This window comes from Maylandia zebra, linkage group LG11, assembly GCF_041146795.1.
Source record: "Maylandia zebra isolate NMK-2024a linkage group LG11, Mzebra_GT3a, whole genome shotgun sequence".
Taxonomy (NCBI): Eukaryota; Metazoa; Chordata; class Actinopteri; order Cichliformes; family Cichlidae; genus Maylandia; species Maylandia zebra.
In genome coordinates, this window is record NC_135177.1 from 24814178 (window position 1) to 24831063 (window position 16886).

The window sequence follows — 16886 nt, forward strand, 5'->3', positions numbered from 1 at the left end:
TCTGGTGCGTTTTGAGCTTCCATAGCTGCCCCAGGACACAGGACACAGAGCTATTTATATGTAGGCCAAAGGTAAGAACATCACAGCTCTGTTTACACCTGCTGTGGATCCTGAAGCTCCAGATTGGCTGCAAATGACAACCTTAAAGAGTGAAGGAAAGTTACAGAAGCAGTGACCTGTGTTTATTTCATAAACTGAGTTTTTCCATTTATACCCTCTTTTACCAGGAAATAAGTGCATAATCAATGAGAGGGACTCTCTTCTTCTTAAAATGAGAGACACAATAGAATCACTGTAGCAACTATTAATTTTATTTTTGACTCATCTAGCTATTATACTTTTGAGTAAGATGTTAAGTAATCCAGTTGGAGAGGTGCTTCAAAAATGAAAAATCATGATGAAATCATTGGCAATTAATTCTGCAAATGTCTTAATGTTCGGTTCCAGCTGAACAGCTTCTTATAGGGAAGGGATAAAGATGTTCAGTGGTGCCATATTCTTTCCATAATCTGTGTCACATGGGTTGTAGAAGGGAAACAGAGGAACCTCCACAGTGCCCATGGAGAAGGTGTAGATTGGTGCCATGGTAAGGGCATTATAAAAAGTCACCTCCTCCTTTTCACAGTCCAAGAACACGCCAATGCGGACGAGGCAGAGCGACACCTTGATCTTTATCGGGTCTGGGTCAGTGCAGGCTAGGATAGAGCCGCTCTTCAGTGCCAAGGTCCACAGGCCGTTGGAGGTGCCTGTGGCAGACATCTCCCCTCTTGGGACGTCTTCTCTTGCCACACCCAGCCTCCACGCCGTCTTGCTCCCAACCTCGACCTCCCAGTAGTGTCGCCCTGTGGTGAAGCCCTCACGGCCCAGCAAGCAGTAGTAATAGTGAAACTGCCGCGGGTTGGCCTGGAAGTCTTTTGTGTCTTTATCCTCATCGAACCAAACTGAAGTGCAGGACTGGGAGAGAGTCAGATTCGGGTGTGCTGTTTCAGGGTCAAAGGTCACTGATGTAATATCTAGAAACAGAAACAGATTGAGGACAGTGACTGATGCTGCTTATTCACATGTGTATTGCATCGAATGAATGATGCTGTATGGAAATACTTGGGTAGAGGCAGCTTTTCATGTGTTTCCATATTCTGTACTGGATGGGACCGACAAACTGGCCAGAGCGAACCTCTGTGTCCACCTCCGCTGGGAGAACAAAGCTGACCTGAGATCTGTTAGGACACAGAGGGAAGGACTAAATGGTAGGAGGTCCATCTGTAAGACAGTCTCACAGATGCTAAACGTCCATACACACAGGATAAATGAGTTAAGAGGCAATGTCAAGATTCAGATTATTTACTAAAGTCACGCTACTGAGAAAACGTACCTTTTAATGAGATCTTGAATTTCCTACAAGAAAAGAATTCAGCCTTGATTAGTTAAAACAACATAACAGAGCACTTTTCTCATAGAAAGCTTTGTATTTGGACACGGGTCTGCTGTTTGGGCTTTTGTTTTCTAAATGAGAAACTGCTTTTTAATCAAATCAATCGAATCTAATGTAATACTTATTGATCAAATAAGTGCCAGTAAAGTGGTGTTGTGTAAGGGTGGCCCTTTGTAAACATGCATGCTCTAACTGTGAAAGTGTTTAAAGAGGATGAACAATTATAGAAAGTTATTTTTACTCTAAGGCGAGTGTGTCAAAGGAGCAGGGTGGAAAACAGTGGCTCTAGATAAAGCACTGTATTGCTGCTGCTCCTCACCACACACATAAACCCTGCCTATCAACACACCACAGCTTTGCAGAGTATAATTAGAGTCAAGTTCATAAAAGCCCAAGTTTAATTAACAATCACATGTCGTGTCTTCTTATTCAGTGACACTCTTCCTCACTTTGATCAGCTTAGGACTGTCCTCCTCAGTCAGCTTGTTGTTGAGCACTGCGATGGCTTTTTCCAGGTCTCGCCCTTGCCCCGCTATCTTCTTCTCTCTCTCCTTCAGCTGTTTCAGTTGCTTCTGTCTCTCCCTCCTCAGTCGCTCCAGGTCCCTCCACTCCTCCTCATCCAGGAAGCGGTGGAGGTTCTGAAACTCTGCTCTGATTTCCCTTTCTAGGTCATCAAACCTGTTCTGAAAGATAAATCAGGGAAAATGGAAAGAAAGAAATTTAGTATGTAGGTCAAACTGAAGGGTTTCTGTGTTTAACCAATGCTGGCTTCAGCACACTCAATTAGTCTGCAATAAACTGAAATAATTGTGTGTAAAAAGAGATAAAAGATAATGAATAAGGCGGGGATGGTACCTCTACTTCCACTGATTCTATGTATGTCTCTCTTTCTGCTTCTCTGCACTCATCTACCTCATGCTTGATTCTTTTAATAGCCTGGATGAGCTTTTCCTGTAACACACACACACACACACACACACACAAAGGAGACATAACCTTGCAGATAAAATACAAAGAGAACAGGAATCCTACTGCAAACAGTTTAAAAAAACAGGAAGCTAAAAATAAAGAACGTTCAAGAGGTAATGTATCTGCTCTCAACTGTTCCAAACACAGCAGCAGGTGGAAACCATAGAACTCGAAGCTTACCTTTTGACCACAGAGAAGGCTTTTTTGGCAGTTGTTGTTGGTGTCTTTAGCGTGGTTTTGGTACATTCCAGTTTTCTGTGTATAGGACAGAGCAGGAACAAAAAGACCTCTGTGAAATTGAAATAAGAGCGAAAGACGGCGTTAGAAGGAGAGAAACAAAATTAATGACATACAGCACAAACACATCAATATGGGGAGGGAGAGCAAAGGAGCGAGAGAGGGAAAACACATATGCCAGTACAACGAGAACAACAGTGAGATACAGTCAGACTATTAGAGCAACGAGGACGTACATCCAAGCAGAAAATTAACAAGAGGAAACGTATTGACAAGCACAGATCAGCAGCCACAGCCTGACTCGAGAAAATATGGCTCCATTAAAAGTAAGGGAAGAAATGGAGGGGTGGGAGAGAGGCAGATGACTGGAGCTGCCAGGAGGGCTTGCTGGCTGGCTGGCTGGGTGGTTGGCAGCAGCGATTTATGGCAGCAGACACAGAGGAGTCTATTTCTGTCTGCCAGTGTCTTTGGAAACAACGAGAGGGGCGGCAAGTCAGTGAGATATTGTGTTTCATATTGGCAGTTGTTTTGCCTGGAAGGGAGACAGTGTGTGTTTATTTTTGCAAGGTGGCTCTCTGGTATCTGCCTGATCTGGAAGGTGCATTAAAAGATGCTGTTTCGCTATTGGTGCCCTGCCGGGTTCTATATCGACTGCAAGGGGTGGCATCTTGAAATGTGCAGTCAGCGTTTCCCTGCCCTTGGAGAAACACTATCTGCGCCCACTGCTTCTTCTCACTTTCTGTCTTAAAAAAATAAATAAATAAATAAACCTCCCTCCAGCCTGTCCACTTATCCAAACTTTTTTTTATATATATATATCTCTGTCTCACCCACACCCCATCAACTCCCCCACACACACTCAAGGGTCTGGCTGTGGGCTATGTGCACTGAAGCAGCATCTCTGCAAAATGTTCTTCATCTATAATTCATGGTGCTGGGTGCTGGCCAGTGACTGTGCTGAACTAAGGTTGAGCAGAAAATTCAGTGCACCGCAGCATGCGGCAGGTGGAGGGGACAGGGAGATTTAATAAAATGCAGAGTCTTGACGCGCATGCATGCTACGTAACTCTTGACTGAGGATAAAAGTAGCTGTAAAGCATTGCTGGCTAGCAAATTTAGATATTTAGAATATAAAAGGATGTTTCATGAGCTTTGTGATCGATTCCTAATAAATCAGGTCTAGTTTCACAAACTATTGTGTTACAATACTAATACAGATAATGCTTAATACATAGAAAAAAACTACTACTAGTAATATATGTCTAATACTTTATACTAAAAGAAATAAAAGACATCTGATGCTTGCATTTGTTCATGTGGAACTTTTCTTTCTCTAAATGTGTATTTATAAAAGCTTGAAATCTGCACATATTTGATTTGGTATGGGTTTTACTCTGGATGACCTCCCTAACACAATCCTCCCAGGGATTTGCGTCTCCTCTTCGTGTTTATTTATACATTTAGAAAAATTTGAGAAGTTCCCACCATGCAGAAAACAAGGGAATAAACACACAAGAGAGCATACTATGTCAAACCCAAGTTTGGGACATCGGGCACAGAAAATTGCAGGGAGACATATCTAAGGGAGTTCAGCAGAACCCCAGTGCAAAAAGAGAGAGAGATGAGGAGGAACAATATGAGGAAATTTGATTTGCAAGAATTCACATTTGGATTACTCCTCGTAGGCCAGAGAGAAAGGTTCAGGCTACGGAAGACTGGGCCAAGGTAAGCCCATATTTTGGTTTTCTGCCCTACACTGTTCCTTTCAGTGACTACTCCTGCTTTTATAAGTTGCAACCAGAAAGTTGATCCAAGTCTGCATAACAGGTCTTTAAAAATATGCACTTAAGAGGCTCAACTTAGTTCCCCAGTGGGGCTGAAGTTTCCACTCCTGCAGATGGAAAATATTTTGTCATGGGCACAAATGTTTGAAGGACCTATGCAACTTGATTTTAATGGTCAGGGAGAGAATAGTTTTAGAGCACTGTGCAAACGTTGTGAGCCATCCCTAACTTCTCTATGTTTTGTGTAAAAACATGCAGACATAAATGAAAATTTGGAAACAAGAATTCTAATAAGCTTGATAATTAATATGCATGTAAAAAGGTATGACCACCTTTATTCTTCAGCACAGCCAGAACTCCCTGTAATTGAGAAGCCTTTTTGGATTAGTTTCCCTCTTCTTTAAGTTCATTCAGATCTCTTCTTTGGATGTTGCCTGCCTTTTATTCTACTCTTTGTCAAGATGATCCCACACTGTTTCAATAATGTTGAGGCCTGGTCTCTGGGGAGGCCAATCTCTGACTGATAGTGTTCCATTGTGTGCGTTTTTTTGTTTGTTTGTTTTTTTGCTTATGCTTTCAATGCGCTGGCAGTATGTTTGAAATCACTGTCATACTAAAAATTAAAGTAGTGTCAATTGAGATGTTTTCTAGATGATATTGAATGGCTATACTTTTCTGGATTCGTAATTTCCCAGATCCCAAACACCAGTAGTTGAAATGCAGTCCTGAAACATGACACAGCCTCCACTGTGTTTTACAGATGGCTGTAGATACTGTTTAGAGTGTCTACAGTCATACCTCTCTCAATTAGAACCAAAAGTTTCAGTTTGGATTCATCACTCTATAAGACCTGTTGCCCTGTTTACCTTCATTAAAATGTCTTCTTGACAGCTGCCCTTCCACTGATAAGGCTTCAATGAATAGTGAATGGATCAGCTGAAGGTCCAGATGAGGATTATGCTAAAAAAAGTGCTTTGAGTGCTTAAATTCATTCATTCAAGCACTATTTATGTACCAGTCCATTTTAACAAACAAAAACACATTCCTTTGAGAATAGTCAGCTACAAGGACTGGACTGAAAATGAGCTAAAACAAGGTAAAAGGAAGACTTTAGAGAAGATGCATGTGTGTAGTAAAGGAGGACATGCAGAGGGCTGGTGTGACAGAGGACGCAGGGAACAGGGTCAGATGGAGACAAGTGATCCGAAGTAGTGACCCATAAAGAGAACAGCTGGATGACGATGAAAAAGAAGAAGGGGATTTAAATATAAAATATTGTTGGGATTTTTAAAGTTGGTACTTCCACTCCTGCCCAGGAGGTGGCGGGAAAGCACCGAAATTGTGAATGTCAAACAACTGTAACAGCAGAAGAAGAAAGACGCACGAATACGACGTCAGATAGGTAAACAATAGCACGTCCCACGGCAGACTCAAGAGAGAGGTGTCATGAGATAAATTAGCTTTAAATTCACCTGAGTCGTGCTAGCATATTTTGTAATAAGCCTTCGTAAACATTTGAACTGTTCGTGGCGCTCTAGCTATAGGTAGCAGGCTAGATATCGGAGCTAGCTGAAGGTACGGAGGCTGGTTCCGCTGGAAACGAAGAATGTGCTTTTACAGACACTACCTGCTATAAAACAATTACAGTTAGTATCCACTGCTGCTAACAAACTGCAGATTTCATGGTTTAATTATTTGCATTTTAGACATGAACGGCCAAGCGGACGTCGAAGTCGACTACAAGCGGAAATACAAAAATCTCAAACGGAAATTAAAGTTTCTTGTTTATGTGAGTGTTTTCATTTTAAACCGTCCCGTTTCCTCTGCCGTGCTATAGTTGCGTGTCTGTCTTTGCGCTGATTTCGTTTCGCTGGTTTCCTTTTCCAGGAGCAGGAGTGTTTTCAGGAGGAGCTGAGGAGAGCACAGAGGAAACTTCTGAAAGTTTCCAGGGACAAGAGGTTTGTGAGGATTGTGTCTTCATATAGGTATGCTTTGTGCATCCTAATGGAAATGCAAAAAATAATTTTCTATACATGTTTTCCAGCTTTCTTCTGGACAGATTGCTGCAGTATGAGCGAGTAGATGAAGACTCATCAGGTAGACTAGGAACATAAAACCTTTATGAGTAAAAACAAAAGCTGTTGCTTCTGAAGTCCTGTGGATCAATTTTGTCTTTGTTTTCATCATCAGATTCAGAAGCAACTGTTTCCTCGGAAAACAGTGAAGGGGAAGGACCCAGAGAGAGGGAAAGGGAACGAGAGGGAGCAAAGAAGTAAGTCGGCTATTTAAGTAAATTAATTACCAGGTAGATCAACCAGAATCATTCACTTTTGAGTAGGTTCATATTTAACCTTTTATTTCCACCCTCCACAGACGTCTTGTGCAATGCGAAGTTACCTGTTTACTTTGCATTGCACAACACTGTGTGTTATAAGTATTCATAGTAGTTGCATGCTCCATGAATCACTCATTTTATAGTTTGAGCCCAATGAATTCTGGTGTTGTCATCTTGGAATAAGCCAGTGTATTCTTTTTTTTAATTCATATTTTTATTAAGGTTTCAAAAGCAGGCATTCACAATATGTACATCATGTAAGCATTCTTCATACTTAGGTTATCTGCCTTAGATACTGAAATAGTATTTTAATTTACATCCAAGTCATAAGGGAAGAATACTTACAACGATAGAAGTAATTGAAACCATCACATAATCCTGGAATAAGCCAGTGTATTCAGGGAAGAAAAAATTCAGTGATGGAAAAATCCTGGGCATTCAGTATATTCCGGTAGTTAGCTGATCTCATTTTCGGACAAATAACACTACCAAACCAACCCTAGACAATCTGAAGCAACTACAGATCATAACACTGACCAACAGGTTCCCATCTGAAATCTGATAAATCTGGGATTATATGACCACATGATCTTTTTCCACTGCCCAAGATTCTAATCTTTATGCTCCCTAAACTGAAGCCTTTTCCCCCAATTAAACACCAAGTAGTTTTCTTAAGGCTATGTGTGGAAATACCCTGTCTTTCAGTATTAAACATAGCCATATTGTATGATTTGATCTACAGTCATTCAATCATCACCACTTCCAGGTTTAATGATGTATTGAACAGTTCTTAGCCCAATTTTTGTAGTTTCAGAGATCATCCGGAATGCATGCAGGCCATTAATTTGTCCCTTTTGAAATGTAGCTCCATAAATGAAGCGTGTGAATTACCACAGTAATTGTTGGTGGAAGGCTCTTTCCTATTCGAGGTGTTAAATCCAGGTGGTGACTGGATTTGGCCAGTCAGTTTATATTCAAGCATTAAATGATATTAAGGTACAGGTTAGAGTAGTGATTTCCCTTTGTTTAGTGTGAGTCTCTAGCCAACACTAATAAATCATAAAGTGAGTATTTTTACTGTTTTACAGTGGCTGAATGTTGTTTTTCTCCGTTTTCTTAACTGTGACTAGCTAGCACAAGAACGGTGTTTTCACAATTCTGTATGAGAAAAAAAAAATTCAGCATAATCTTTCTGTCACCCTGTCTCTGAGGGAGAAGGTGGCTTGCCCTCCCACTTAGTGACAGGGTGAGAAGTTCAGTCATTTGGGACGTACTAGGAGTAGTAGCAGTGAAATGTTCCATGCATGTTCTACTGGGAGTAGGCCCCGGGGTAATCCCAGGACACCCTGTTCCACCGAGTGAGCTGGAGGAGGTGGCTGGGGAGAAGGAGGTTTGGCTTCTCTGCTGCCCCAACGTTCCGGCCCCGAATAATCAGCAGAAAATGGATGGATGGATATGCAATGAAGGCAGTAGGGGGCATTTTAAAGCTAGGTTTATTTGGGCTTACTTTACATGTCCAAGCCAAGTAAGCCTGTTAGGACAGTTGAGTGAAACATTTGTGCTTTCTAATTGTTAAACAAAACAAAACACATTCATATTTCTTTTTATTTAATCCATGACCTTCTTTTCAGGCGAAAAAGTAGTCCCGGTGCGTGCCTCCCTTCATCATCATCTCCTCATCTCTCCCTGCTTTCCCGTCCTGGTGTGAACTCCCTGCAGTCATCCGGCTCTGGGGCCTACCTCAACGCTGTGAGTTTCTTTCCCCTCTTATCTTATTGCAACCAACAACAATAACATTGCCGTCATATTCATCTTCTCATCAAAGAGCATAATATGTTTTTTTAATTTTGCATTATTTTATTCACAAGTCTGTTCCTTGCTTTTTGTTTTTAGATTTATAATTGCTCCACTGTCTTTTTATTGTTCATTCTTCTGTGTCTGTTTTGTTTGTTTTTCTGTGTGTCTGTCTTATAAACTGCCCTTTGACTGTGTGCATGCATGTTTGTGTGGTCATTTGACAATGATTTGGGGCCTGCGTGTGTGTTGGGCAGATGCCCTTCCCACCAGAGTATTTGGCTCCCCCAGCTGAACGAATGAAGAAAGAGAGAAAAACAAAGACGGCAAAAAACAAGAAAGAGACTACGGGGAAGGTGAGAGAGGAAGAGGGGAAACAAGATGTTCAGAGATAAAAATAATTATGATCAAACACTTCACGCTTTATTCTCACAAACTGTACACAAACCAGCTATTTATATTTGATGGCCCGGCAGGCTGTTTCCAGTATTTTCAGTTTAGATGCATATTTATAACAAAGTAAAAAGCATCTAAAATATGTATATTTCATAGTACAGTTTTTCATTTTTATTGCTCTAACAATGGCATTTCAAGACCCTTTTGTTGAGCCCCAAAATGAAAAAATATATGAGTGCATATACAGTTGTGATAAAAAAGAAAGTGCACCCTCTGTCAATTGTAAGGTTTTACATATCAGGATATAATATTTAAAAAATGATCTGGTGTTAGGAGGTTTTAAATTGAGCTAAATACAACCTGAGATAAACAACACATGGTCTTTACCAAAAACATAAACTGCAGAAGCAGTTTGTGGAAAAACAAAGTGCGCCCAGTGACTCAGTAGCTTGTAGACCCACCTTTAGCACCAATAATTGGAAGTAATTTTTTTCTGTGTGACTTTATCAGTCTTCTTCAGTTCATTGACGTTTGTTGGCATTCATTTATGCACAGCTCTCTTAAGCATTCCAGTCAGGTTGAGGTCTGGACTTTGAGCCATCACACCTTGATTCTTTGCCTTTTTCAGTAATTCTGTTTTAGAGTTGCTGCTGTGCGTGGGATCTTTGTCCTGTTGCAGAGTTAGCCAACAGATGATGTCACATTTGACTGTAGAATGCTTTGGTGTACACAGGAGCTTATGCTCCACTCTATGACTGCAAGGTGCCTGAATCCAGCGGCTGCAAAGCAAGCCAAGTCATCGTCCCTGCACCACTGCACCTGACACTTGATATAAGGTGTTTGTGCTGACAGGCTGTGTTTGGTTGTTTTGTATTTTTTGCCATTTCTCTGAGCATTGTGTGTTAAGACCCACTCCTGTGAGGATTGGCAGCTGTCTTGAATGTTTGCCCCTTGTGAATAATCCTTCTCACTGGAGAATGATGGGGCAGATTGTTTGGAAATGCCCTTGGGCAGCAACAGTTGCTTCTCTAAGATTGCTGATCATTGCTGATGGCTTGTGTTAACACACATCTGAATGCTCCAGATCAGAAAACTGCCAAATCGTCTGCTTTCATAAAGGTGCTCACATTTGCTGATTATCAATTAACCAAGTGCATTTGATTAGCAGCATCTGGCTGCTACCTACACTCCTAATGACACACTGTAATATGCAATTGTTACGGTTGTATTTACCTAATTTTAAGACCCACTAAGAACCAGGTGAATTTATTTATTTTTTATTCTATCCGGATACATAAAAGCTTAGATTTTAAGTAGAGTGTACTGTCTTTTTACCATGACTGTTCATGCTTTGTCCTGATTTACTCCGGTCATCTGTGACATTACCATCAATCCCCACTCATCATTCTTTTACACTCCGTCCATCCCTCGCTTTGTCGTTCCAAACAACAACTTCTTCTTTCTGATCTTCTTAGGTCGTTACTTCAATGGCAGCTAATTACCCATCAGGCCCTGCAGCTCCTCCAACAGCCAGTGGCCACTTCAGCTGGGTTCCTAGACAGATGTTTAGCGGAGATGCAGCTGAGGAGGAGGGCGAGAGCGACGGAGACAGTGACAGAGGAGACGAAGACAGAGGAGAGGGAGACGAGGCTGAACTCGTCATTGACATCCCTAATGAGTGAGCCTGAGTGTGCGATTAGATTTATTTATAAGTGAGGGAAATGTATGTGGATGTAAGGTTGAAAAATAGAACAGGGTTCAATGTATTTCTGCATTGAACAAACAAGTCCACACTTTTGAAAGGAGGGTCAAGCTCCCCCTTGTGGACTTAAGCTTAACTGCAGCAGCGCTGTCCAAACAATATCATCAGTAGTGCGTTTGTGTAAAATTATGTCGGGTTATTGGTCTGTGACAAAAGTGCAGTCTGCAAAGGATTAAGAAAGGTCTGGAATCACTGAGCTGGATGGATACTTTACTTTGTACAGCGGTTTCAAACTACCTGCTGATTATTTTTGTCAAAACATCCACACAAACTGAATACTAGGTGTGTCCTTTGTTTTTTTTATTGCTTAACAGCTGTCTCTGACTTTGTATTGTAGAAGTGCTGCAGTCCTTTTAAAACTGTTCAACTGTGACATAAATGTGTGTGCAGCTTTAAGTTTTGTTTACTTGTTACAGTTTTGACATTTCTCATTTGTACTCACAGTTTATTTCATCAAATCGGTCAAAAATTAAAGTGTTTCTCATGAATGGGTGTGTATAGTTTTTGTACCCATCCAACTGTGTGTCAGATTAAAATAATTTCAGCAGACTAAAAGTTTTTATTTAAACTTCACTTGTGTGTGTGTGTGTGTGTGTGTGTGTGTGTGTGTGTGTTATTCACAGATTCCACCGATGCAGCTTTACTTAAACAGAAAGTGTTTATGTGTTTACCAAAATGCATTTGTAACATATTTTGTAAAGTGAAAGTGTTAAATTGCTCTTATGTTGTGGTTTATTACCCCACCCTGAACTCACACCCTGAAACTCCCATTCCACAGCTCCACACAGACACTGAAGTAGGCAGTCCTCTTTGTACTGTGTTGCATTTAGCTTTTTTAAATATTTACAACACTAAAATACTGCGTAAACTTCATGTCCATGTCACTTACTGTGTATGACTGTCTTTTCTTGCTTGACCTCTTTGCAAAGGAATCCTGATACCGTTGTTGACTGAAGCCCAAGGGTACATTTGGCTCATGTTGGCCATAACTTTTAAGCAATGTGAAGGGAGCGTGGCGCGACTCCAGCTCTTCATGACTAAAAGGGAGTGCAAGATATTTTTTTCCTTTGACTCTAGAGCTGTGGTATTGCATGCAGATTTCTGTTTTTGCGACATAATGATTTTGCAAAAAGCACTCAGTGCCAGCGTCATGCCTCAACAGGCACGGTTCTGATATTTAGGAGGGCAAATGTGCAAGCCATGAAAGGGAGTGTGTTCAGATTTCAAGAATCGCTGCACTCTGGGAGAGACAATGACCCGTGAAACTGTCGCTATCCAGATTTAGCTCTAATAAGGAGTTCATGAACAGACCCTGCTATATTTAGAGTTCACTTTCTCTCATTTATCTGGACTTTTAGGTGTGAAATTCTTCTTGATTTGGAAGCAGTTCAAAGCAAATATTTGATCTGATAGAGAGTCAGCACTTTAAGGTAAGCGCTTTACCTAACAACAAGAGTTTGTCAATCAAATAACCTTGCACAGAGACCATTGTTTAGGCATGCAGACATACAGGTAATTGACAGTCCTGAATAGGTGTGGGCTTTCCTTGTGTACTTAACAGAAATGGGAGTTAAAGGTGTAACCATAGAGAGTATGAGAGGGAGGGGTGAAGTGGAGGTACAGGCAGAGGGAGAGTCACAGAGGGTGGAACTGACAGAGGGGGGCGAGGCTGTCAGGAAAAGGGAAATGAAGGAGTAAGCAAGATTGTGCCTGCAAACACAGACTCACTCTCACAGAGTGCAGCTAACATTACCAGCGGACAGACATGGTTGCAGAGAAACTGGAGGAGGAAACAAGGAGCGAGTGAGGAAAACAACAAGCCATCAGCAGCCAACCTTGGCCACATTATCTTTCTCATCTATATACGGAAATCACTGGGTAATTTATAAGCCTCTCACTCTGTGTGTGTGTGTGTGAGTGAGAGGAGGGGGGGGGATCTGCTAAGCTCACCACCATCATGCTGTGTCCTGCTGCTGTCAGTGCAGCTGCTGCGGCTGTCTGCCTGCTGGCAGTGCTGGGCCTAGGTCTGTCTCTCCCAGCTGAGGACAACTCGGAGGCAGACTTCACCCTCTGCAGCAACTGCTTCTACAGACAGACGCCTCCTCGGGGATCCTCTGCAGGGCCGCTGCTGCGCCCACGCTGCCACAGGCTGCCGGGAGGGCAGGCGTTTGCCACTCTGTCCAGACCGACCTGTGACACAGCTGTCTACTCTGCCTTCCATCTCCGCCAGGGATGGACTGAGAGGGAGGGAGAGGAGGGGAGAGAACCTGTGGTAAGAGTTCATCTATCACATTTATTAAAGTAGAAGTGCTTAGTTTTAAAAGATTAAGTTATAAGTAAAGAAATGTGGTGGAGAGTAACTAAGTACATTGTGAGTGGTAACCACTCAATTTTCTAATAAAGAAAATTAAGTAAAAAACGCAGAAAATTGAGCCCTGCAAAAGATTGGTGGCGTGTCCAAGGTGTGCCCAGCCACCTGCCCTGTGACAGCTGGGATACGCTCTAGCCCAACCGTGACCCTGAATTGGATAAGCAGAAGAAAACGCAAGGCTGGATTTGATGGCCACCCCTTAAGAGGGGCCTGTAATGACTATTAACTCTTTGCAGTTGAAGTTTAGACAAATTTCATCTCTAAAAAACTTTCAGGTGTTTACATCTGAATACCAGCTCAGTGCTGAATTAATTAATTAATTAATATTTCACACAAAAAAATCATCATTGGTATAGAAAACATGATTCATAGGAACATTTATGTACAGAATGCATTCTTACATATTACATATGTCTTACATATTGTTATTTAATAGTCAAACTAAATGTTAGTTTTTATATCTAAATTTGAGCTGACACACTGGAATTAATCAAACATAACATTCAACCACTAAAATACATTTTTCATTTCAGGAAGGCAAGTAAATAACTGCAATTTGGCATCAAAAATAATAACATGTTTCTATCTTTTTTCTGCTTTTTTGCAAAATAGTAAATTAGAGAATTTATGAATGACAACAATAATGATATTTTAACATTGGATTGACCATTAGGAAACATAAGAAATTATTTTCGTAATTACAATGCTGTTAATTTAGGGCATCTGTGGCATAAACCTTATATTGGTTGGTGATCTAATAACTTTGTTAAGCACTCTACTTGGAATACTTTATCCCAGACAATAGAAATAATCTGGGATAATAATAAATAAGAAGTAGTAGTATAAGAATAAGTCTGGGGATAACTAAAGATTTTTAATGCAGAGCCTTTGAATAATACAAGTGTATTCAATATAAAATAAAACACCTTTGAAACTTTTATTTTTCAAACATTCAGCTCTCAGGCCAAACAAAAAGTTTTTTTAAATTAGGAAAGGAGTCTGATTATTTTTTCCACATTAAAAATCATTTGAAAATGGAGCTTAAAGAAAATGCAAACAATATAAATTTAAAAGATGGATTGGATCTTTATCACACTCATAATTATCAACACTGAACAGCTGAGCACAGAGAAACAGGAATTAGAGATGTTTCTGTTATTGTTGTGTCCTTATATGGGAACATTTAAAAATCAGAGTGCATAGATTGAAGAGTTTGATGGACTCTTTCTTAAACTGCTGGTTTTGGTTCTTTTTCTGCCAGACAGAGCAGGAAGAAGACATTAAAGTGGCAGCATCAGCTCTTCTCAGAGGAGGTGTGGATCCATCTCATTCTTTCTCGCCCACAGACTCCCCTTTTCACCACTGGGATTCAACAGTCACAACACTGGTCCAGTCAAGCGTGTCTCCCCAGTGCAGCACTGTAGGGGGTGATCTCTACATCCTTACTGGAGCGGGAGGACTCGGGGCTGCTGAGGATGGAGACGAGGAGTGTCAGACGAAGCCGCTGTGGTCTGCGGCGTGCTGTGCTGTCCCGCAGGGGAAGGGTGGCTTCAGCATTGGGTTAATCAGAGAGACGCAGGAAGGGGTGAGGCAAGTGAGCGTGAAGGAGCTGGAAGACATGCTTGGATTGGCAGAAATGTTCTCTGAAGGCTGCGGAGGAGGAGATGGGAAAAGTGTTGAAGTCGGAGTTGGTCTCCACAGTGAGGGACTTCCTGGAAATACAGATGTGCAGACAGACATTCTGGAAAGCCGAGAGAAGTCGATAACTAAAGAACAGGCAGCTAATTCTCAGTCAGGGAAAGCTGATGGTGCTGACGCCATGCAGGAGACTTCAGCAGATGCAGCAACTTCTGAGGGCAGCAGTAATGAACAGGGTGATGTGACACGTTCAGGAGCTGTCAGGTCAGACTCCGACTCCTCAGCTGAACATGAAACTGCTGAAGAGACGGACACAAACTCCACCAGCACTCTGGTCTCCATCCTCTCCACCACCTTCTCCATCTTCAAATTTCCTCTGCGTCCTGTATTTTCTACAATCACACAACTACCTGGACAGGTAGCTCTAATAGCTCTCTAATAGCTCTAATGTGTAAACATCCAAAAATATACTACACAAAATATAAATATAAACATAATTTAAACTGAGTTGCCCCTCTCACCATACTAACAGTTATTTTCTCTGTAAAGGATGTGCAGATATTAAGAGGTTCAGACTCAAAGATGTTTTCTGGGAGTATATCATACACTTCCATAGAGTCGAGTCTATATTAAGGGAAAGGTGCAATACTGGGTCCACTTTCCCATAAAGCATTACTGAGACTTCATGGATTACCTCGCCACACCCTAGTTTGTAAAAACATCATTGTTAACATCATGATTTTGTCAGACCTCTCAGATCCACATTCCAGACACGTGTGTAACACATGTGTGACAATTGTTTTCACAGACTGGCTAATGCTCCCTGAGACTCTCTAATTTCACTAGTTACAAGCAATCCTTGAGAATTAAAAGATATTATGACTTTATATTCATTAAACAGTATAATGACCTGTGGTTCTGATTAATGTTTTCAATAGGAAAATAAAACCATTACAAATCATTAGAAATAGACAATTTTTCTTTCTACATTTGAGCCTCGGGTTAATAAAACTGTCTCAAGAGTTTGTGTTATGTATTAACCTGTTATGTATTAACATATTCAGGTTCAGAGTTAAATAATAAATCATCTCATTCCAGTCTGCTCCGCCCGTAGACTGGAATGAGGTGTGGTGTACAGGTGGAGTTAATTCTAGGTGTAGTACATTGCCTCAAGGCTTTCTGTCTTTTTGTTGTTTATACTTCCTGCAGTCACACTGTGAAATCGACTCACTATTCTTATCTGCGTTCAGGTCACCTATGTTCTCCAGGAAGACCTCGGAGTTCTCTCTACCCTGCCTGGAGAGACCTTCACCCTGTTCCATCTACTGACCTCTGACCTCCTCTCCTGGATGGGCACAGCAGGAGAAATGCTGCTAGGTATTGGGGAGACATGCTTCTGTAGTGTTTATTACTGCACCTCCTCTATGATGGGGGAACTGCTGAGCAGCTGCCACACTGGGGTCACTGGTCTGGGCACCCTAGCTGGAGACACGGTGGGGGTATTTGGTGAAGCTTTGGATAATGCTTGGTCGGTGACCAAGTTCTTTGGAGGGCGGCTGTGGGAGCACAGTGAGGGTTATGTGGGAACAGTGATGTCAGAGATGGGAGGTCAAGCACAAGCTGTAGGAGGAGGTTTTGGGAGACTGGTATGGAGAAGTGGGAAGGGAGTGATCAATGTGTGCAGGCTGGGTGGAGGGGTTATATTTGGAATGGTTGATGTAGTCTTTGGGGGTGTAAGAGAGGCCTTTGGGCAGGAGTCGAATGAAGAATGAAAGAAAAAAATAAAACTCAAGATGACACCTTTAATAAACTTTAATAAAGTTTCAGTTTTGGTTTGTAAATTTCTTCCAGATATGAATGTGTGAAAAACTAATTAAAGATGATGTAATTTGATATGCCTTAGTTGTTACAGATGGTTTGCTGGATTTATTTTTGAAATAACATAGTGGTGGAGTAAATTTCACTGCATTTCTTACACTGTAGATCTTACAATTCACTGTGGAAAACTAGCTGCCCAAATAGTCTGCTGTACTTGAGAGCTTAACCAACTGTGATTTGAATAACACTGTGCACACTCTGCTTTTGGATGTAATTACTCAAGACAACTTGTGTGATAACTGTCACATCTGTAAATCTGAATAAAAGAGTATGCTGGGTTACCAACATGA

The 16886-nt window shown here is 41.3% G+C and overlaps 3 protein-coding genes across 7 annotated transcripts; 2 read left to right on the forward strand and 1 right to left on the reverse strand.

Annotated features, from left to right (window-relative positions):
* Window positions 1-160: 160 nt before the first annotated feature.
* On the reverse strand, window positions 161-7518 carry si:ch73-54f23.4 (zinc-binding protein A33). Of its 3 annotated transcripts, none has more exons than XM_004550864.6 (7): window positions 7103-7518; window positions 2582-2690; window positions 2288-2383; window positions 1882-2115; window positions 1373-1395; window positions 1102-1217; window positions 161-1013 (listed from the first exon to the last, which is right to left on the reverse strand). In XM_004550864.6, the coding sequence occupies exons 2-7, from the start codon at window positions 2645-2647 to the stop codon at window positions 460-462; spliced, it is 1089 nt and encodes a 362-aa protein (XP_004550921.1). In that variant the 5' UTR covers window positions 2648-2690; window positions 7103-7518; the 3' UTR covers window positions 161-459. The 3 variants fall into 3 exon arrangements, with proteins under 3 accessions (XP_004550921.1, XP_012774579.1, XP_004550920.1); XM_012919125.2 differs by lacking the exon at window positions 7103-7518 and adding an exon at window positions 2875-3035 and having other exon boundaries at window positions 2582-2656; XM_004550863.2 differs by lacking the exon at window positions 7103-7518 and adding an exon at window positions 2875-3035.
* Window positions 5705-11264, forward strand: ino80e (INO80 complex subunit E). Of its 3 annotated transcripts, none has more exons than XM_004550861.5 (8): window positions 5705-5824; window positions 6129-6211; window positions 6310-6380; window positions 6467-6519; window positions 6613-6694; window positions 8389-8506; window positions 8809-8907; window positions 10423-11264. In XM_004550861.5, the coding sequence occupies exons 2-8, from the start codon at window positions 6131-6133 to the stop codon at window positions 10627-10629; spliced, it is 711 nt and encodes a 236-aa protein (XP_004550918.1). In that variant the 5' UTR covers window positions 5705-5824; window positions 6129-6130; the 3' UTR covers window positions 10630-11264. The 3 variants fall into 3 exon arrangements, with proteins under 3 accessions (XP_004550918.1, XP_012774580.1, XP_004550917.1); XM_004550860.5 differs by having other exon boundaries at window positions 5790-5997; XM_012919126.4 differs by lacking the exon at window positions 8809-8907 and having other exon boundaries at window positions 5788-5997.
* Window positions 11265-12345: 1081 nt separating this feature from the next.
* si:ch73-54f23.2 (uncharacterized) lies at window positions 12346-16886 on the forward strand. The gene is made up of 3 exons (XM_004550865.5): window positions 12346-12981; window positions 14342-15136; window positions 15969-16886. Exons 1-3 carry the CDS (start codon window positions 12667-12669, stop codon window positions 16488-16490), a joined length of 1632 nt encoding a protein of 543 aa, XP_004550922.1. The 5' UTR covers window positions 12346-12666; the 3' UTR covers window positions 16491-16886.

Bases quoted from the DNA above. Each gene is read 5' to 3' on its own strand.
- si:ch73-54f23.4 (XM_004550864.6), bottom strand. From the start codon at position 2,647: ATGTACCAAAACCACGCTAAAGACACCAACAACAACTGCCAAAAAAGC. The intron at 2,384-2,581 runs GTAAGCTTCGAG...TGTGTGTTACAG, and splicing joins GCCTTCTCTGTGGTCAAAAG to GAAAAGCTCATCCAGGCTAT. The intron at 2,116-2,287 runs GTACCATCCCCG...TTTATCTTTCAG, and splicing joins TAGAATCAGTGGAAGTAGAG to AACAGGTTTGATGACCTAGA.
- ino80e (XM_004550861.5), top strand. From the start codon at position 6,131: ATGAACGGCCAAGCGGACGTCGAAGTCGACTACAAGCGGAAATACAAA. The intron at 6,381-6,466 runs GTTTGTGAGGAT...CATGTTTTCCAG, and splicing joins AAAGTTTCCAGGGACAAGAG to CTTTCTTCTGGACAGATTGC. The intron at 6,695-8,388 runs GTAAGTCGGCTA...CCTTCTTTTCAG, and splicing joins GAACGAGAGGGAGCAAAGAA to GCGAAAAAGTAGTCCCGGTG.
- si:ch73-54f23.2 (XM_004550865.5), top strand. From the start codon at position 12,667: ATGCTGTGTCCTGCTGCTGTCAGTGCAGCTGCTGCGGCTGTCTGCCTG. The intron at 12,982-14,341 runs GTAAGAGTTCAT...TTTTTCTGCCAG, and splicing joins AGGAGGGGAGAGAACCTGTG to ACAGAGCAGGAAGAAGACAT. The intron at 15,137-15,968 runs GTAGCTCTAATA...ATCTGCGTTCAG, and splicing joins TCACACAACTACCTGGACAG to GTCACCTATGTTCTCCAGGA.